Source organism: Drosophila bipectinata, chromosome 4, assembly GCF_030179905.1.
Source record: "Drosophila bipectinata strain 14024-0381.07 chromosome 4, DbipHiC1v2, whole genome shotgun sequence".
NCBI lineage: Eukaryota > Metazoa > Arthropoda > Insecta > Diptera > Drosophilidae > Drosophila > Drosophila bipectinata.
The window spans coordinates 2,028,761-2,045,493 of NC_091740.1; the positions used below are offsets into that span (position 1 = coordinate 2,028,761).

The 16,733-nt window shown below is 41.5% G+C and overlaps 1 protein-coding gene across 1 annotated transcript in view; it reads right to left on the minus strand.

Moving 5' to 3' along the window:
* Positions 1-16,733, minus strand: part of Gat (GABA transporter) — an 85,960-nt gene that overhangs the window by 56,582 nt on the left and 12,645 nt on the right. The window contains exon 2 of the mRNA XM_043213590.2: positions 5,937-6,204. Within this exon, the coding sequence (XP_043069525.1) occupies positions 5,937-6,204 (268 nt within the window). The remainder of the gene's footprint in view (positions 1-5,936; positions 6,205-16,733) is intronic.

Consider the following 16,733-nt stretch of genomic DNA (forward strand, 5'->3'; position numbering starts at 1 on the left):
CGCTGCACGGTGGCAGTCAGCTGATGATTCGTCTGATCCGAGCCAAGTTCTGGATTCCAAGGGCCGAGGAATTTGGTCAAGTCCGTGGTCCATTCTTGTAAGGTATGTGTCATCCACAGGAAGAAGTTGCAGATGCAACTCATGGGAGAGCTACCCAAGGAACGGACGTCCTTCTCGCGCCCGTTCACGCACACCGGTGTGGATTATGCCAGTCCCTTCGAGATAAAAAACTATACGGGGAGGGCCTGTCTCATCACAAAGGGTTATGTGTTGGTGTTTGTGTGCTTCTCCACTAAGGCCATCCATTTAGAGCCTACGTCGGACCTTACGACCGAGAAATTTCTGGCGGCTTTCGCACCGTTCGTGTCCCGGAGAGGATGCCCCCGTCAAGTGCAGTCCGACAACGGGAAGACCTTTGTGGGAGCAGCTGCTCTACTATCCCGCGATTTTCTCCAGAGCCTAAAGGGGGCTGTGACCGGTGCCTATAGTCACCAGCAGCTTCTCTGGCATTTCATTCCTCCGGGAGCTCCCCACATGGGGGGCCTTTGGGAAGCAGGGGTCAAGAGCTTCAAGACCTTGTTCTACAAGTCCGCCGCCACGCGAAAATACACCTTTGAGGAGCTGGCTACTCTCCTGGCGAAGATCGAGGCGTGCCTGAATTCGCGGCCACTCGCGCCAATGTCCGAAGACCCTGCTGACCTGTTAGCTCATACACCCGGGCACTTTCTTGTGGGAGGACCACTTCTCGCCACGGTCGAGCCCGAGATAAAGGGGGACACCAATTCCATCATCAATCGTTGGCAACACCTCAAGGCGCTTCAGCAGCAATTTCAGCTCCGGTGGAAGGAGGAGTACCTCAAGGAGCTCCATAAGAGAAACAAGTGGCGAGCCCCTACGAGGGACCTCCGCGTTGGGGATATGGTCGTCCTCAAGGAAGACAACCTTCCGTCCAATGAGTGGCGTTTAGGCAGGGTTGACGCGGTGTATCCCGGCTCTGGTGGCCATGTCCTCGTGATCGACATCCGCACCGCGCGAGGGCTCGTAAAGCGGCCCGTTGTTAAGGTCGTGCTTCTTCCGTTGGACGCGTCCGCCTACCCACAGTAATCAACATTTCTTCCGCTCCAATGTTCCTGTCCATTGTGCTGTCCTGTAGCTATGCCCGTATTTCCGAACCTTCATTTACACCGATTCTGATCATGTTATTTGTTCCTTTATCATATTTCCGTCAGCCATAGCCAACAAGATGTCGCCACGTCCACGCAACACCCACGCATCGCTGGAGAGCAGATATACTCGTGGTATTCAATCCTACCGTTGCCGAGTCTGCAATGGAATCCACGCCTTAAAGAAGTGTCGGCGCTTCCTACGCCTTAGCGCCGAGAAGCGGCTCCGAGCGGTTCTTGTGAACCGGTATTGCTCGAGCTGCCTGGCCCACGAGCACTCCGACGGATCCTGTCGTCGGGGTGACGGTTGTAAGACGTGTGGACAGGATCACCACACGCTGCTGCATCTCGTGAAGAAGCCGCGGGCTCGGCGCAAGGCACGCCAAGAGGAGCACCGGTCATGGAGCGCGGGAGTCAGGACACAGAGTGTCTCGTCTGGCGCCCGGCCGTCATCCGCCAACTCCCGGCGCGTTTCGAGTGCTCCTCGGCCTGGGTCCGCCACTTTCCGGCAATCCCAACCCGATCCACGGCCACCGACGTCCCGGCACTCGTCGCTACATCCTCGGCCTTCTTTCGCCACTCCTCGGTTGCCAACCACCGCTCATCCGCCCGCGTCATCCGCACCTAGGCAAAGTTCCGCCTCTCGTCGAGGGCCCCCGCTGGACGCGGTCGCTGCGCCCACCCTCTCATCGCTGCTGCAACGGAACAGCGTCAACGTGCTGCCGACTGCACTAGTGCGGATCGACACCGGGACCCGGAGCTTCGACACGGGGGCCCTCATCGACCCATGCACGCCCTCGAGCTGCATCGACGCCTCGCTCGCTGCGTGTTTCCGGCTGCCCACTACCAACGTGGGGGACGAACAGGTGTGTTCCGCCACCGTGGGGTCATCGACCGATGATAGCGTTCGGCTGGAGGTCCTCTTTAAGATCGAGCGTCACGTGCGAGTTCGTACGACGTCCCGGGAGCTGAGCGAGGCGGTGCATGCCCACTTCCGAGGCGTGACCCTGGCGGATGAGCGATTCCATCTGCCAGCGACAATCTCCGTCGTCCTGGGCGCAGATATGTACCCACGGATTATTCAACCGGGCTTCCTGAAGATCCAGGACGGACTGCCAGTGGCCCAGAGCACCGTGTTTGGATAGGTCGTGTCCGGACCTGCCATCAGCCATAACACCGAGGGAGCTATTGCAACCCGAGCGATTGCAAGGGGGGCGGAATGTTTAGGTGAGGGGCCGTGGTGCCACTCATCTGAAGAGCGCATCCGCGCTGAAGAGCGCACCCGCGCTAAAGAGCGCACCCACGCTTAAGAGCGCACCAGCGCTGAAGAGCGCGTCCACACTTTCCCCTCTGTGCCCTCTCTTCTCGCTCGTTGGTTGTCGGCGATCTCTTTTTGCGCTAATTTTTAAGTTGTTAATTCGATGTACGCAGGCAATAAAGCTGAACGCGTTTTTTGTATTTACACTGAAGACGCCTCCGACTTCTAATTTTCAACCCCATTCTGGAATCTTTTTTGCGGAACCCACGCACCCCTACACAAAATTTAAAAGACTAGACTGATGTTCTCTGGCCAAAAGCTGTGTGAACAAATCGACTGGAACATCAGCGCGGGTACACGAATTTTAAAAGAAGGTTTATTGGGCCTCATATATTTATATTTATGTTTAGCTATATTTTATACCTCCACCCATGATACAATTATAATAATTATATATTATATTATTATACAATTATATTATAATTGTATCATGCCTCCACCTTTATATCGGCTTTTGTTTTGGCTGTGATGTAAGCCGAGATATCAGGGCAGGCTGAGACACAAATATTTGTTTCGATGGAGGAATCACCTGTAAGGGTTTTGGTGTCGCAGGTACGAAAACTGATGTATCAGTTGGTACTGGTGGTCCGGACTGTGAAAAACCTTGTTGCGTGACTCTAACGAGGGTTTTATACACTAGGACCTGTGGTATCACTTGAAGGGATACCTCGGAGGAAATATCAGTGGCCAGAGATATAAGTGGTTGTGTTATTTTCGGCTGAGCAGGCTGAGGCGGATCACATAAAGCGGATTTCTTATTCTTAGGGCACTCATTTAGCAGCTGAAGGCCGCTTAACTGACTTAAACTCTTAGAGCTGGTCCAAGATTTTTTGAAAACCACTGACCAACTCTTTAAATCCGTTCTTAGTCTGTCTCATGAACGACCTCATTTTGTCTTGGACAGCACCACAATTATCACACCAATATTGGGGACCAGACCTACGGGAAATGGCATGCGAAACTGGGGCAGAGAGCCCAGCACAATTGATGGTATGCTTGAATAAGACAAATGCCTTATTATAAAACTTCATTGAGCAGACCAGCAAATATATAAAAAGTTTAAAAACAATGTACCTTAAACCACTGTGCCAAATAGAGCCGAAGCGAAAGCTTTAAAGAGAGCGATTGGAGTGGCCCAGGGAAATTGGAGAAATAGAGATAAGAACCTCTATTGCTCAAGAAAAAAAGAAAAGGAGCGGCCGAAGCAGAGTTGAGCTATGCTTGGATTGAAATTAAACAAATTATTAATTCGCCTCAAAATATACAAAATTACACGTGAAGCGATACCGTTTTTGTTAAAGTGAAGTTTCTCTAAATTCAAATTTTAAGTGAATAAAAACCGGTTTACAGCAATATTAATAATAAACTCAGTGAGCACAAAAAAGAACGACCGTTCGCTTAAGAAGAAGGAAAATAAGTTTTGTATATTGATAGGGTATATTGATATATAGTATATTTTTATTGTTTTAATATTTATTTCAACTAAATTTCTCTCAATGTATATATGTAAATGTTAATAGTTTAAGTTTTATATGCAAAAGCTACACCTTTGTTCAAATAAAAGAGTAAATATCGTGAGTCATTGTCCAATGATTCGCCTAGTCGGCCTACAATGGATCGGCCTACTACATCCTACAGCTGCCATATAACTGATTGGTCGGAAGTGGTATAACTTTGGTGTTTTTAGAGTTAGAAAGTTCAAATTACACGAGAACTATTTTTGACAAAATAATACGACATGCCAAATTTCATAAGGATCGGCCGACTATATCTTATAGCTGCCATATAACTGAACGATCGGAAATGGTTTTTGGTAGAAATATCAACTTTGGTATTTTTGAAGATAGAAGCTTGGGACTTTTGTTTAGATATTTTATTGTAACTAATTTGTTTTATTATGATATTCTCATAAGGAGCGGTCAACTATATCCGATGTTTGCGATATATATCCGGTTTTAACTGCAAGGGTATATCATCCTTGGATCCTCCCGAAGTTAGCTTTCCTTTCTTGTTTTTGAATATTTTAGTCCCCCTAAAAAGTCCCCATAGTTTCCCTTATCAATATGTTTGAGTTTAAGCTTATCTTGAATTGTAACCTTTTTGATCTTTAATCATTAAAATTAACTAAGCTTTATTTATTTGAACTGAGCTAATGTGCTGGCGGTCGTGGGTAAAAGAAGTCACCGCCTTGTTTATTCTTCTCTACTCTCTCCGTAAAAATTTATATCTTCTAAATATTTATACCGGTTTTTTCTTGAAAGAAGTTTGTTGCTAACTTACTCGATTCTGGACTTTAGATTATAAAGCAAGACCACCACCACCCAAGCTAACGACCAAGACCTGGACTTTATAGCATGCCCCAGCAAGAACGGGTCCTACTTCACCCACACCGTTACACACAGTTTTTTCAGTCAGTGTAAACGACATCTTGCTAAAAGTAATTTCGAAAGCCATCGTTGATGGTTGCCAAGAAAGTTGCTAAAAACATTTAGGAATGGAAAGAGGAAACTTTATCTAATAAATTATATATATTTTATTCAAAGAGTTATGACAGATTAAATAGGAATAAAAAACAAGAAAGGAAAGCTAACTTCGGGTGGAGCCCCAAAACCCCAAGCTTCTATCTTCAAAAATACAAAAGTTGGAATTTTTACTAAACAGCAAATACCGTTTCCGATCGTTAAGTTATACGGCAGCTATAAGATCGTTATGAAATTTGGTAGGTCGGATCAACTGACCAAAAATAGAACGAAGTTACGAAGTTCCAACTATCTTTGATAACACAAAAAGTGTGTCATTTCGGATCATTCAGTTATATGGCAGCTATATGTAGAATAGCCGATCAGCCGATCCTGGTAGGTCGTATTACTTTGCCAAAAATAGCATTCGTACAAAATCCATACACCGCAGTTATAGAATTTCCGATCAATCAGTTATATAGCAGCTATAAGATATAATCGGCCGATCCCGGCCGTTCCGACATATATACTGCGTACAAAAGAAAGAAGGATGTGTGCAAAGTTTCAAGTTGATAGTTCTAAAACAGAGACGGACAGACGGACGGACGGACAAACGGACATGCTTATATCAAATCAGGAGGTGATCCTGATCGACAATATATATACTTTATAGGGTCGGAGATGTCTCATTCACTGCGGTGTACACTTTTGAACAAAATTATAATACAGCCTGCAAGGGTAGATTGATGAGTTTAAGGATATCATATAAATAAAGGACAAAAATTAAAAACAGAAATTTCCATAGGAATCGGCTTATTTTACCCTATATTTGCAATATCCGATCCGATAAATATCTTACAAACTAACATTTAGCTCCAAGATTATATCTAACTCGGCTCTTGCTAGAGTTTTCTATTCTTTCTTGTTGTTATTAATATTAAAATTTTTATTATGTTGCAATTTTGTTTAATTCTGAAATTAAATAGGTAACGATACCTTTGAAAATTGGAGCAATTTTAAAAACACCTAGTCCTCCAATGGTTAACATCTGCCCCAACGCAAGTTCCATAAAAAACATAGGTATTCCAGCCAAAAATAACGTCAACATATATGGTAATAAAAAAGCGCCTCCTCCGTTTTTGTAGCACAAGTAAGGGAATCTCCAAACATTCCCCAAGCCAATTGCCAGTCCCACTACTGAGAGGATAAAATCCAACTTTGATGACCACGATCCACGTTCAGGCAGGGACTGAATTTTAATGAGCTGAAAAATAACAGTTTTACAATATTATTGTCAGCTTTTTGTAAATACCATCATTACGAATACATATGCGATATTAAGTAAAGAACAATGTATCCATAAATGCTAGAGGGAATAAATGTATAAATGTTTTGGTAAAACCGAGCAAGAGCACGCACTAGAATTCGCACTAGTGTATACAAACGATATTACGCTTTTTCAACAATAAAAATATTTTTCTGGCCAATTTACAAGGACAGAAATCAAACTTGCTCAACAAGAGTTCTCGATAGGAGATTATGTCGCGAAATTTCAACTCAGAACAAGGGTGCTTGTAGTAGTGGCGAGAGATACCTACGAGAAGACGTTAAAATATGTAGTAATAATAATGTTAATAATAATAATGTTAATAGTTACTATAACTATACTATACTATAACAATAGTTAATGTTAATAGTTAATAGTAATAATGTAATAATTCAATGTTAAATATGAAGATGACTTTGAAATCCAATTAAAGGAAAGTTTTAGCTCCGCAATTTATTTTTATTTTATTTATTTTGGCAATGTATTTTTTTCGGATTAATATAATTGAAAAACCTCATTGAGCAAATAGTCTGCATACATCAGTACTAGTGTTGCAGCACAAATGTGTAAGCTCGACCGACCCATAAGCATTGACAAATTCTTTTACTTAATAGGTATTTTAATTTAAGTACAAGAAGGAAAAACTATACAAAACCTTGTCTTTTTGCCGCTCGATAGTATCGCAATGTAACGGTACCCATTGTAGCCAAAATACCTTACTGCGTAATAGGACCATATATTAAAGGGATCCAAGCAGTATTTTTATATCGGCGGCAACAACTAGAGAGTTCGTTAAAGAAAAGTAAAGACTTTCTCCAGTCTTTAATACAAAGAGTAAACAGTAACAGGCCAAGATGACTTCCTTTTACATTTTTAAATAAGACTCCTTGTGTTCTTTCATCTATGTAGCTGGAGGTCCACGTGAAGAGGTCTCTAGGAAACCCCAGAAGATTGAGTTTACTCAAAAAGAGTGAGTGATTAACTGAATTGATTGCTTTACTGAAGTCTGTTTTAATAACATCAGATTGAAATATTTTTTGAAAGCCATCTATGACAAAGGATGTCAACTCCAGTAAATAAGTTTTGGTTGACATAGATGTTGCAAATAAAGAATAATTAATTTTTCAAATAACTTTGGAATTGCCGATCATTTACAGATGCATCTGTAGTTGACAGAACCGGACTTTTTTCCTTTTTATGTAAGGAGTCAGTCGCCTGGCGCCTGGCGAATAAACGTGTTAGACCCTTAGAAGATCTGAAAAGAAGCTATTCTCTGAGAAAGACGGACAGAAAATAAGATTTGCCGGTTGAATATTGTATGCTTAAAGCTGATCTGCCACTATTATGTTTGCGAATAGATCGGCAACGGCAAACCAGAGCTAGCAGATGAGAGCTAGCGTTTTTTTATAAGTTCGTGGGGCACCTTGTAAACCAAGGAGGATTTGTTGAAGCGGACGGATATTTCCTCGGCACACATGAGCCAAAAAAATTTATTAATTTGTGGTTAAATTTTCCTAAGCTGTTTTATATCGGTACATGCTGAAATATCCTGTGCACAAAAAAACTCGTCCGTTCGCTTAAGGGGAAGAAAGAGAATAGCCAGAAATTATATACTTCACTAAGCCGTAGTAAAAGCCGTAGCCGTAATTCACTATGTCCGTGAAAGCTTTATACATTACATGTTCATATATACCTATACATAACCGCCCACATATTGGCAGCATTTGTCCGCTATTCGATACGTCTCTAATCTTATGATGGATCGTGACCAACTCGTAGCGGTGGGCGACTTTAATATCCCAGAATTAAAGTGGTCCAACGTCGATAACTCACCATCTTTGTCACTTATAACTTACCATGACTTCACCGCGGGCATGTTTGACATGTCCCTAGGTCAGATCAATCATGTTAGAAATTCGCTAGGTCGGCTCTTAGACTTATGTTTTGTATCTGATCCTGGTGGTACCGCTCTCTCCAGAGCTTTTCCCCTTTCAACCCCAGAGAATCCATATCACCCCACGCTGGAGGTCTCAATCGAAACCACTCCTGGTATCGATCAGATGTCTCCGAGCATGGTAAATAAGATTCGCTGTTTCCGTAAAGCTGATTTTCAGAAACTTAATAGCCTTATCCATACATTTGACTGGTCTGATATTCTGGCGTGCACTGATCTTAACGTCACTTTAGAAAAATTTTATTTTACTTTAAATTCCTTTTTTTTACTCATGTGTGCCTTGGAAATATCCGTCCGCTTCAACAAATCCTCCTCGGTTTACAAGGTGCCTTACTAACTTAAAAAATAAAAAAAATAAGCTTTTACTTAAATATAAAAAAACCTGCAGTAGTGTTGATTTCCCAAGATACCTACTAGCTCGGTCGAATTTTACCGTGCATAACGCTGAATGTTATAGGAATTATATTGACCACTGCCGGATTCAATTTACTCAGGATCCAAAGCAGTTTTATAATTTTGTAAACACTAAGCGTAAACACGTATCTTTTTCACCCCTGCTTACGTTTGAAAACTCCTATGCGACTTCGGATTAGGCCATCGCCGATCTATTCGCAGAATTTTTTCAAACAACTTATTCTCCTCCTAAATTGACTGATCAGCCTTACGCATATAACATTCAAGCAGCAAATCTTATTTTTTGTCCGTTTTTTTCTGAGAACAACTTACTATCTGGTCTTTTAAGGGTAAACCCCATTTATTCGCCAGGCCCCGACGGAGTACCAGGCTGTGTGTTAAAATACTGCGCCAGGGTTCTGTGCAAACCTCTTCTAAGACTTTTCAACTTATCTTTGGAAACCTCGATTTTTCCCCTTAAGTGGAAGGAATCATTTATAATTCCCCTACATAAAAAAGGGGAAAAGTCCGAGGCTGCCAACTACAGAGGCATCTCTAAGTTGTCGGCAATTCCAAAGTTATTTGAAAAATTAATTACCCCTCATTTGCAACACCTTTGCTCTTCGATCATCACTCCTTGTCAGCATGGCTTTATTAAGCGTCGCTCCACCACCACAAACTTATTGGAGTTGACATCCTTTGTCATAGATGGCTATAGATTGTAAGGGATATCAACCGATGTAAATTACACAGACTGCAGCAAAGCATTTGATTCAGTTAATCACTCACTCTTGTTGTGTAAATTGAATATGCTGGGTTTTCCTAAAGACCTCTTAACGTGGATCTCCAGCTACTTAGATGGAAGGACACAAAGAGTCTTATTTAAAAACATACAGTCCCGTCTGGTCCGTGCTACATGCGGCGTCCCTCAAGGAAGTCATCTTGGCCCGTTATTATTTACGCTTTTTATAAACGACCTGCCCCCTGCTTTAACGAACTCTCTAGTTCTTATGTATGCAGATGATGTAAAGCTTTGTCTTCAGTACAAATCCATCTCTGCCCAATGCAGTCTTCAGTCTGACCTTGATAACTTTCAAAAATGGTGTTTGGTTAATGATCTAATACTTAATGGATCAAAATGCAAGTATATGTCTTTTTATCGTTCTTGCCTTCTGCAAGCTACTTATTCCATTAATGGGATTGCCTTAGAAAAATTAACCCAGGTTAATGATCTCGGCATCCTATTAGACATCAAACTTAAATTTGCCGACCATATTTCCTTAATGGTTAATAAGGCTAAAGGAGTCCTTGGTTTTATTAAAAGGTGGTCAAACGAATTTAATGACCCCTATATAACCAAAACTTTATTCATTTCTTTGGTCCGTCCTATACTAGAGTACGGTTCATGTGTCTGGAGTCCCCAATATGGAGTACATAAGGACCGCATAGAATCCGTACAAAAGAACTTTTTAATATTTGCACTTAGAGGTCTATACTGGGATGCAAATCTTCAGCTTCCATCCTACAGTAGCAGACATTAACTTGCTAATAAACTTACCTATCTTAACAAATCGTAGGACAATGCTCGGTGTAGTTTTTCTGCATAACCTGATTAACGGGGATGTAGATAGCCAGCATTTACTAACACGCTTAAATTTTAACATTCCTAATAGAAGGACTCGAAACTTTAGTTCTCTGTTCCTTAGCCGTTGTAGTTCGACATATGCACTGCATGACCCTTTTAGGGTATTATGTTCGAACTACAATGGTCTCTACTCTATTACATCTCTTTCCTGTCCCTCTAATTTAAAATATAGAATTTTAAATTTCCTTACTAACTCCTCTTAGCTTAACAAATTTCAATTAGCTTAATTTGTACCAAAAAATCGTTTCTCGAGCGCCCCTCGGTCGTCTGGGCCTCTAAGCTTTATGATGAATACAGGAATGCTAGCTGATGCTCTTATTGATGCACAAGCCATTTCCAAATTCTAAAAGACCGCGAACAAAAAAAAAAAAAAAAAATTTTGGAGCCGGCAGAGAAAATTTAGTTTTTCATGTCCTTCAGCGCCAAAGAACGTTTTTTTTGTTATGGTTTCTTATTTGATTTTTTTTAACCATTATCGGGTGAATTACAAAAGTTTATTTGATCGCAAAACTCAAATTGCATTTAAAGTCACTAACTATTCGTTGTCTTCAAATGAACTTAAGTTTTCTATGTCATAATCCACAGGAGTCGGGTTAAGCCGGAGGAAAGGGATATTGTTAGTTATTGTTAATAAGTAAGTATTCCATGAGTACAAAATATTACCAAGCTTACCTTCCAAGAATAAGCCCGATATTTTAATTATTTATGCTTTTTTTTATATCTAAGTTAATGTGACGTTAATGCGAGCGTGGCTTAACGCGTTACAAAGATTAGCGGAGCGACCAAGAACGATGAGACAGAGTGCGAACAAGAGAGACGGTCCCGAACAAGTCGGCAAGTGCAGCTGGCCGATCGAATGAAAATCGAAAGTGCAGCAATTCTGCGGTTTGCCAAGCTTTGTCTAAGTTTCCCGAATTATAGACGACTGCAAGACCCGATAAATATCATCTAAAGTGTCGTGATTGTCGTGATGTCGAAATCGTTTAGATTTCGGTTATCCGACAACACCAGTCGTAGATCCGAAAATGCCCGCTCTATTGTTACACTTTAATATTAAAAGGTATTTAAAGGATTTTAACCACATGAATTTTTTCTGCTTCTTCATAAAACTCGATTTATACCATGGTCGGCAGGGCCCTATTCCAGAGGCATTGGAAATTGCCCGAGCTCTGCCGCACACACTCAGTATCAACGTAAGAAATGTCATGCTCGCAACATACTTTCTGATATTTGTTACTAATACTAATGAATTTAAATCATATAAAAGTATTGAGTGCCGACCACAGGTTTAGAGAAAAATCTCTCTAGCCACGTAAGTATATATGAAAATGTACTCTCATCGGATCTCAGCTAGAAGGAATACATATGTACATATGTGCTCTTATTCAAAAAATTATTATTATTATTCAAAAAACTCACTTCAAGAAGAAGCGAAGTTGATATATTCTTGCAGTTAAGATTAGATATATTTCGTAAATAACGGATATTGTTGATGGAGAACACAAACACCGATCTTTTATTTATTTGGCAGGTATAAGATAAAGTCGGCTAATCCCTATGAAATTTGATAGGTCTTACCAATATAGCTGGGAATTCATACCAACTCTCTAACTGTAAATGTACTCTGCCTATATCAAATCCGCAGGTGATTCCTATCAAGAATATATATATCTACATTACAGGGTCGGATTTGTCTCCTTCACACTTTTGACCAAAATTATAATACGCTCTACAGGGATATAAAAAAGGAAGATATTAAAATTAATGCGTGGAATTCGTAAGGGAAACTTGAGCAACATACAAAAACTACTGATAAATGGTCATAAATCTAAATTATTTCGAGATCTGATCTTCTCCAACAGCAGTGATATATTGGTGGAGAATCTAGAACGTTTTTTTTTCGTTTCCATCAAGGAATTTTTAATATCGTTCTGTGGTTCCCATTGCAACTCGTAGTTTAATGCATCTTGCATATGACGATTGGGCGCTGTTATTCCGAAACACGACAATACAAAAGTGACAATGTATTGGTGCGCAAATCGAATTTCTGCACTGAGCGAATCGTAGAGTGCGTTTTTTATAAAATTATTTAGGACCTAAATAAATGTTATATGTTGCGGGGGCAAAATAAAATTTACCGAATAAACGCAACAAGTCGGAAAAATATTTTTTATTTTCGTTGAACTATTTTCAGTTTATTTTCTAAGCCGAAAATTAAATTTTTGGGTTATGTCTGTGTAAAAATAACTAAAAAGCAGTCGGCGTTTCAAATGATGTCGACCGAAATATACCCTGACCCTCACCCTAAAAAAAGTTTACTCCTACCATTTAATCGTATTCTTAAAGAAATATAAAATATGTGCTAAAATATTAAAACATGAAATATATCAAATACATAATATAATTTCTTTCATCATTATCCCAAGAAAGAATGCCGTGTATGTGAATGTGTGACACGCACACATACATACAAAGATCAATCCAAGCTCAGATCAACCATCTTCATGGTGCTTCTTTCAGAGACTAAAAACAGAAAACATTCAATGAGAATATGAGCGAATGATGAAACTTTTTTTTTTTTTTTTATTATCAATCATTCAAAAGTTACATGTAGTCTCATGTGTGAGGTTGAAAAAAATCGATTTTTTTTTTTTCACATATTTCGATAGTATTGTTTATTAAGAATGTACTGTTAAAGTTTTAAATAAAAATATCAAATAATGACAGAGATACAGCCCATAATCGAGAGCGCGCCTACACCGAAAAGTATGAGTTTCTCGGTAGCGTCTAAACTTTAAACGCGTTTTTCTCGGAACGACATTTTTGTGTGCGGCGCAGGTGATTCACAAAATTCTATGGTACCGATCTAGATCTGAAATTTGGATATGTTGTTCTAAAAAGTAACACCTCTGTCCCGTACTAGAATCATTTATTTTTATGGATTAGTTTTTTTTTATCATTAATTTAAGATAAATTTTTTAAATTTAAAAAAATTTTTTTTTTTGTGAATTCGCCATTTTGTTGTTTATTGATGAAAATATTTCATTCTAGTACGGGACAGAGCCATAAGCTTACAAAACAATAATCTTTTCTAATTTTTTGTTTCGGATGACTCTAGCAGTCGAAATCACCTGCGCCAGGGACCTACCTTTTTTTTTTATATGCATACTTTGGCATGCTATAAAGTGTATTAAACTACACAAGAATAAATTAAACAAAATATTTTCAAATAGTTTATGATGCCTATAAAAACATATGTGAAAATTGGACCGATCGCATTATTTTTTATTCCAAAAAAAATTTTTTGAAATAACCTCTAAAAAGTATGCCGGAACATGAGACTACATCCTTAAAATCTGTCCGGAATTATGAACAATAATTGAATTTTTTAATGATACCTTGGCTTAGCTTATGGAATATTGAGTAATATGTTATAATGTACAAATATGATTTTTGCTTGTCCTACGAACTACTTTTAACTTTAATTTTTGTTTAAGCCTTGACGTTTCAATTAGAATTTTATGGTGAACCCTTTAGTGGGCGTGGATAAATCTAGTAATGTAGCTCATCAATTCGTTCGAGTGGCAAAGGTCCAGTGGGTGAGTCCGTTTCAGCCTCCTAGTGGTGTAGCTGTTGTCTAACAGGTTGATGGCCTCAGGGTTGGGATGTCGATCCAGTCTCTCCACGTATCTGTTGGCGAATCGCTGAACTTCTGCTTTCACGGATGGGACTCCCAGTTGGGCGTGGATTGTTGCGTTATCGTGGTACAGGTGAGCTCCGGTTATAGCTCTTAAAGTTTTGTTTTGGGCGATCTGGATGATATTTTGGTTGCTTAGACACGCCGTTCCCCATAGCTGGATACCATAGGTCCAGACTGGCTTTACAATGGCTTTATATATAAGAAGCTTGACCTTTTGCTTCAGCCTGGACCTCCTTCCAATGAGCCAGTTGAGCTGTCGTAGCTTGATCCGGATTTGCGCCCGTTTGCGCAGCAAGTGAGTTTTCCAGGTGAGCCTTCTATCCAGGGTCATACCCAGATATTTGGGTGTAGGGCTGGCTGGAATTGGGGTGCCTCCGAGACTGACTCCAGGACAGTCGCCTCTCCTCATTGTAAACGTCGTTTGGCCTGACTTCTCATGGTTGACGGCGATGTTCCACCTTCGAAGCCACGGGTCAAGGATGTCCAGCTGGCGTTGGAGTCGTGCAGAAGCCTCCTCTGGCAAGATTGAAGAGGCCAAAAATGCCGTGTCGTCGGCATATGTAGCCACTAGAAGGCCCTCCTCTTCAGCGACAGGCATGTCGGCTGTGTACATGGTGTACAGGATGGGACCAAGTACACTGCCCTGCGGAACTCCAGCTTCAATGGGCCTGTACTCCGATGTCGCATTTCCGCTTCTGACCCTGAACTTCCTGTCGGTCAAGTACGAGTTAAGGAAATCGTAATACTGTTGTGGCAGGTTCCTCTTGAGCTTCGCTTTTAGACCAGGGTGCCAGACCCTGTCAAACGCCTGCTTGACATCCAGGAAAACAGCACAGCAGTAATGTTTTCTTTCGAGGCTGTCCAGGATTTTTGCCACGATCCTGTGGCATTGCTCGGGGGTGGAGTGGGAGCGCCTCAAACCAGACTGGTGATCTGGGATCAAACCAGCCTCGTCCAGTACTGTCTGCAATCTGCGCAAAAATACTCTCTCGAGTATTTTGGAGATTAAAGACAGTAAACTAATCGGCCTATATGAGGCGAGATTAGTTTCAGGCTTTCCAGGCTTAGGGATCAGGATGACCTCCGCCTGTTTCCAGCAAGTGGGGAAGTGTCCACTCTCTAGGCACGCATTGTATATCCTCGTGAGCCTCCTTATGCCTGAAGGTGGGAGAAGCTTGACAGCGAGTGCCTCTATCCCGTCTGCACCCGGAGATTTATTGGTGTTGAGGCCTGACACCTCCTCCTTGACCTCTTTCTCCGAGACAGGCTCCAGCTGGCTGAGGTTCGTGTGTGGTAAGGCCAGTACGAAGTCCGTTTCTGCTCTGTCCTCTTCCGTGCACATGTTGAATGGCTTGAAGGCTGCTTCGAGGTGAGCAGCAAAAGCATCGGCCCTTTCCTGATCCGAACGACACCATCCACCGTCGGATTTTCGTATTTGGGCGACCCTTTGCTTGGGACGTTTTAAATGGCGGGTTGAGTTCCACAAGTTGTGTTGGGGGTCCCCAGGCTCGACCTGGCGCAGGTACTCTTCGAACGCGCAAGTCCGCAACCTCTGCAGCAGCTTCTTGAGTTTTTTGGTTGCACGATTGAAAGCTGTTTTATCGCTGGGGTACCTGGTTTGGAACCAAATCCTTCTCCGTCGTCTCTTCTCATTGAGGAGTGCAGCCACTTCAGGAGACCACAGGTGTAAATGCCTTTGCAACTTCCTATTGTTGCATGGAGCCCTAGGAGTTTGCAATTAAGGCAGCGTTGTGCATCTCTTGAGTGAGATTCTCAACAGCCTGATCAATACCAGCACCCGTGCTAAGGTCTGGCTGTGCGCTCTCTAGGGCGTTCTCCATCCACTCGGAGTAGCTCTCTATGCTGGTGCGAGGTCTGATCATCCTGAGTCGGGTGACTTTCTTCTCTACAGGGGTGTTAATGTGGAGTTCCACCGCACTGTGATCGGAGAAGAGATCTTTATTTGCCGAGCAGGCTATGGAGTCCGGATGGATTCCATGGGAGATGGCGAAGTCGAGAAGGTCCGGCAGCCGTTGGGGGTCTGTGGGCCAATACGTGGGCTCTCCAGTTGAATGGCAGTTATAGGCTCTGCGCTGTATGCATTTGAATAATGCAGTACCTTTGGGATTACTCACTCTCGAGCCCCACCAAAGATGCTTGGCGTTAAAGTCTCCTGCGACGATGAATTTGTCGCCCATATCACTCAGCAGGAGGTCGAACTGGCCTTCCGAGACTTTATGTTATGGGGGTATATATGCAGACGCAATGGTGATTTTTCCCAAAGGAAAGTCATTGTCCAACGATTCGCCTAGTCGGCCTACAATGGATCGGCCTACTACATCCTATAGCCGCCATATAACTGAACGGAAATGGTTTTTGGTAGAATTATCAACTTTCGTATTTTTGAACTTGGGACTTTTTTTAGATTTTTTATTTTAGTTAATTGGTTTTATTATGATGTAATCATAAGGATCGGCCAACTATATCCTATGTTTGCGATATATGTATATCCGGTTTTAACTGCAAGGGTATATAAACTTCGGCTCCGCCCGAAGTTAGCTTTCCTTTCTTGTTTTATTGTAATTTCTTCGCACTAAGTGAAAGCAGGGGGATGAAACTTTATGTGTTAAGTCATTTTACTGTAAACTATTGGAATTAAAAAAAAAATTCCGACTTTTTCATCCAAATTTGTTTATATTGAATTTTAAAGTGGCGTACGTTAGCGACCGTATGTATGACGTATGTACGTATAAAAAATAATATTATTAAAAACA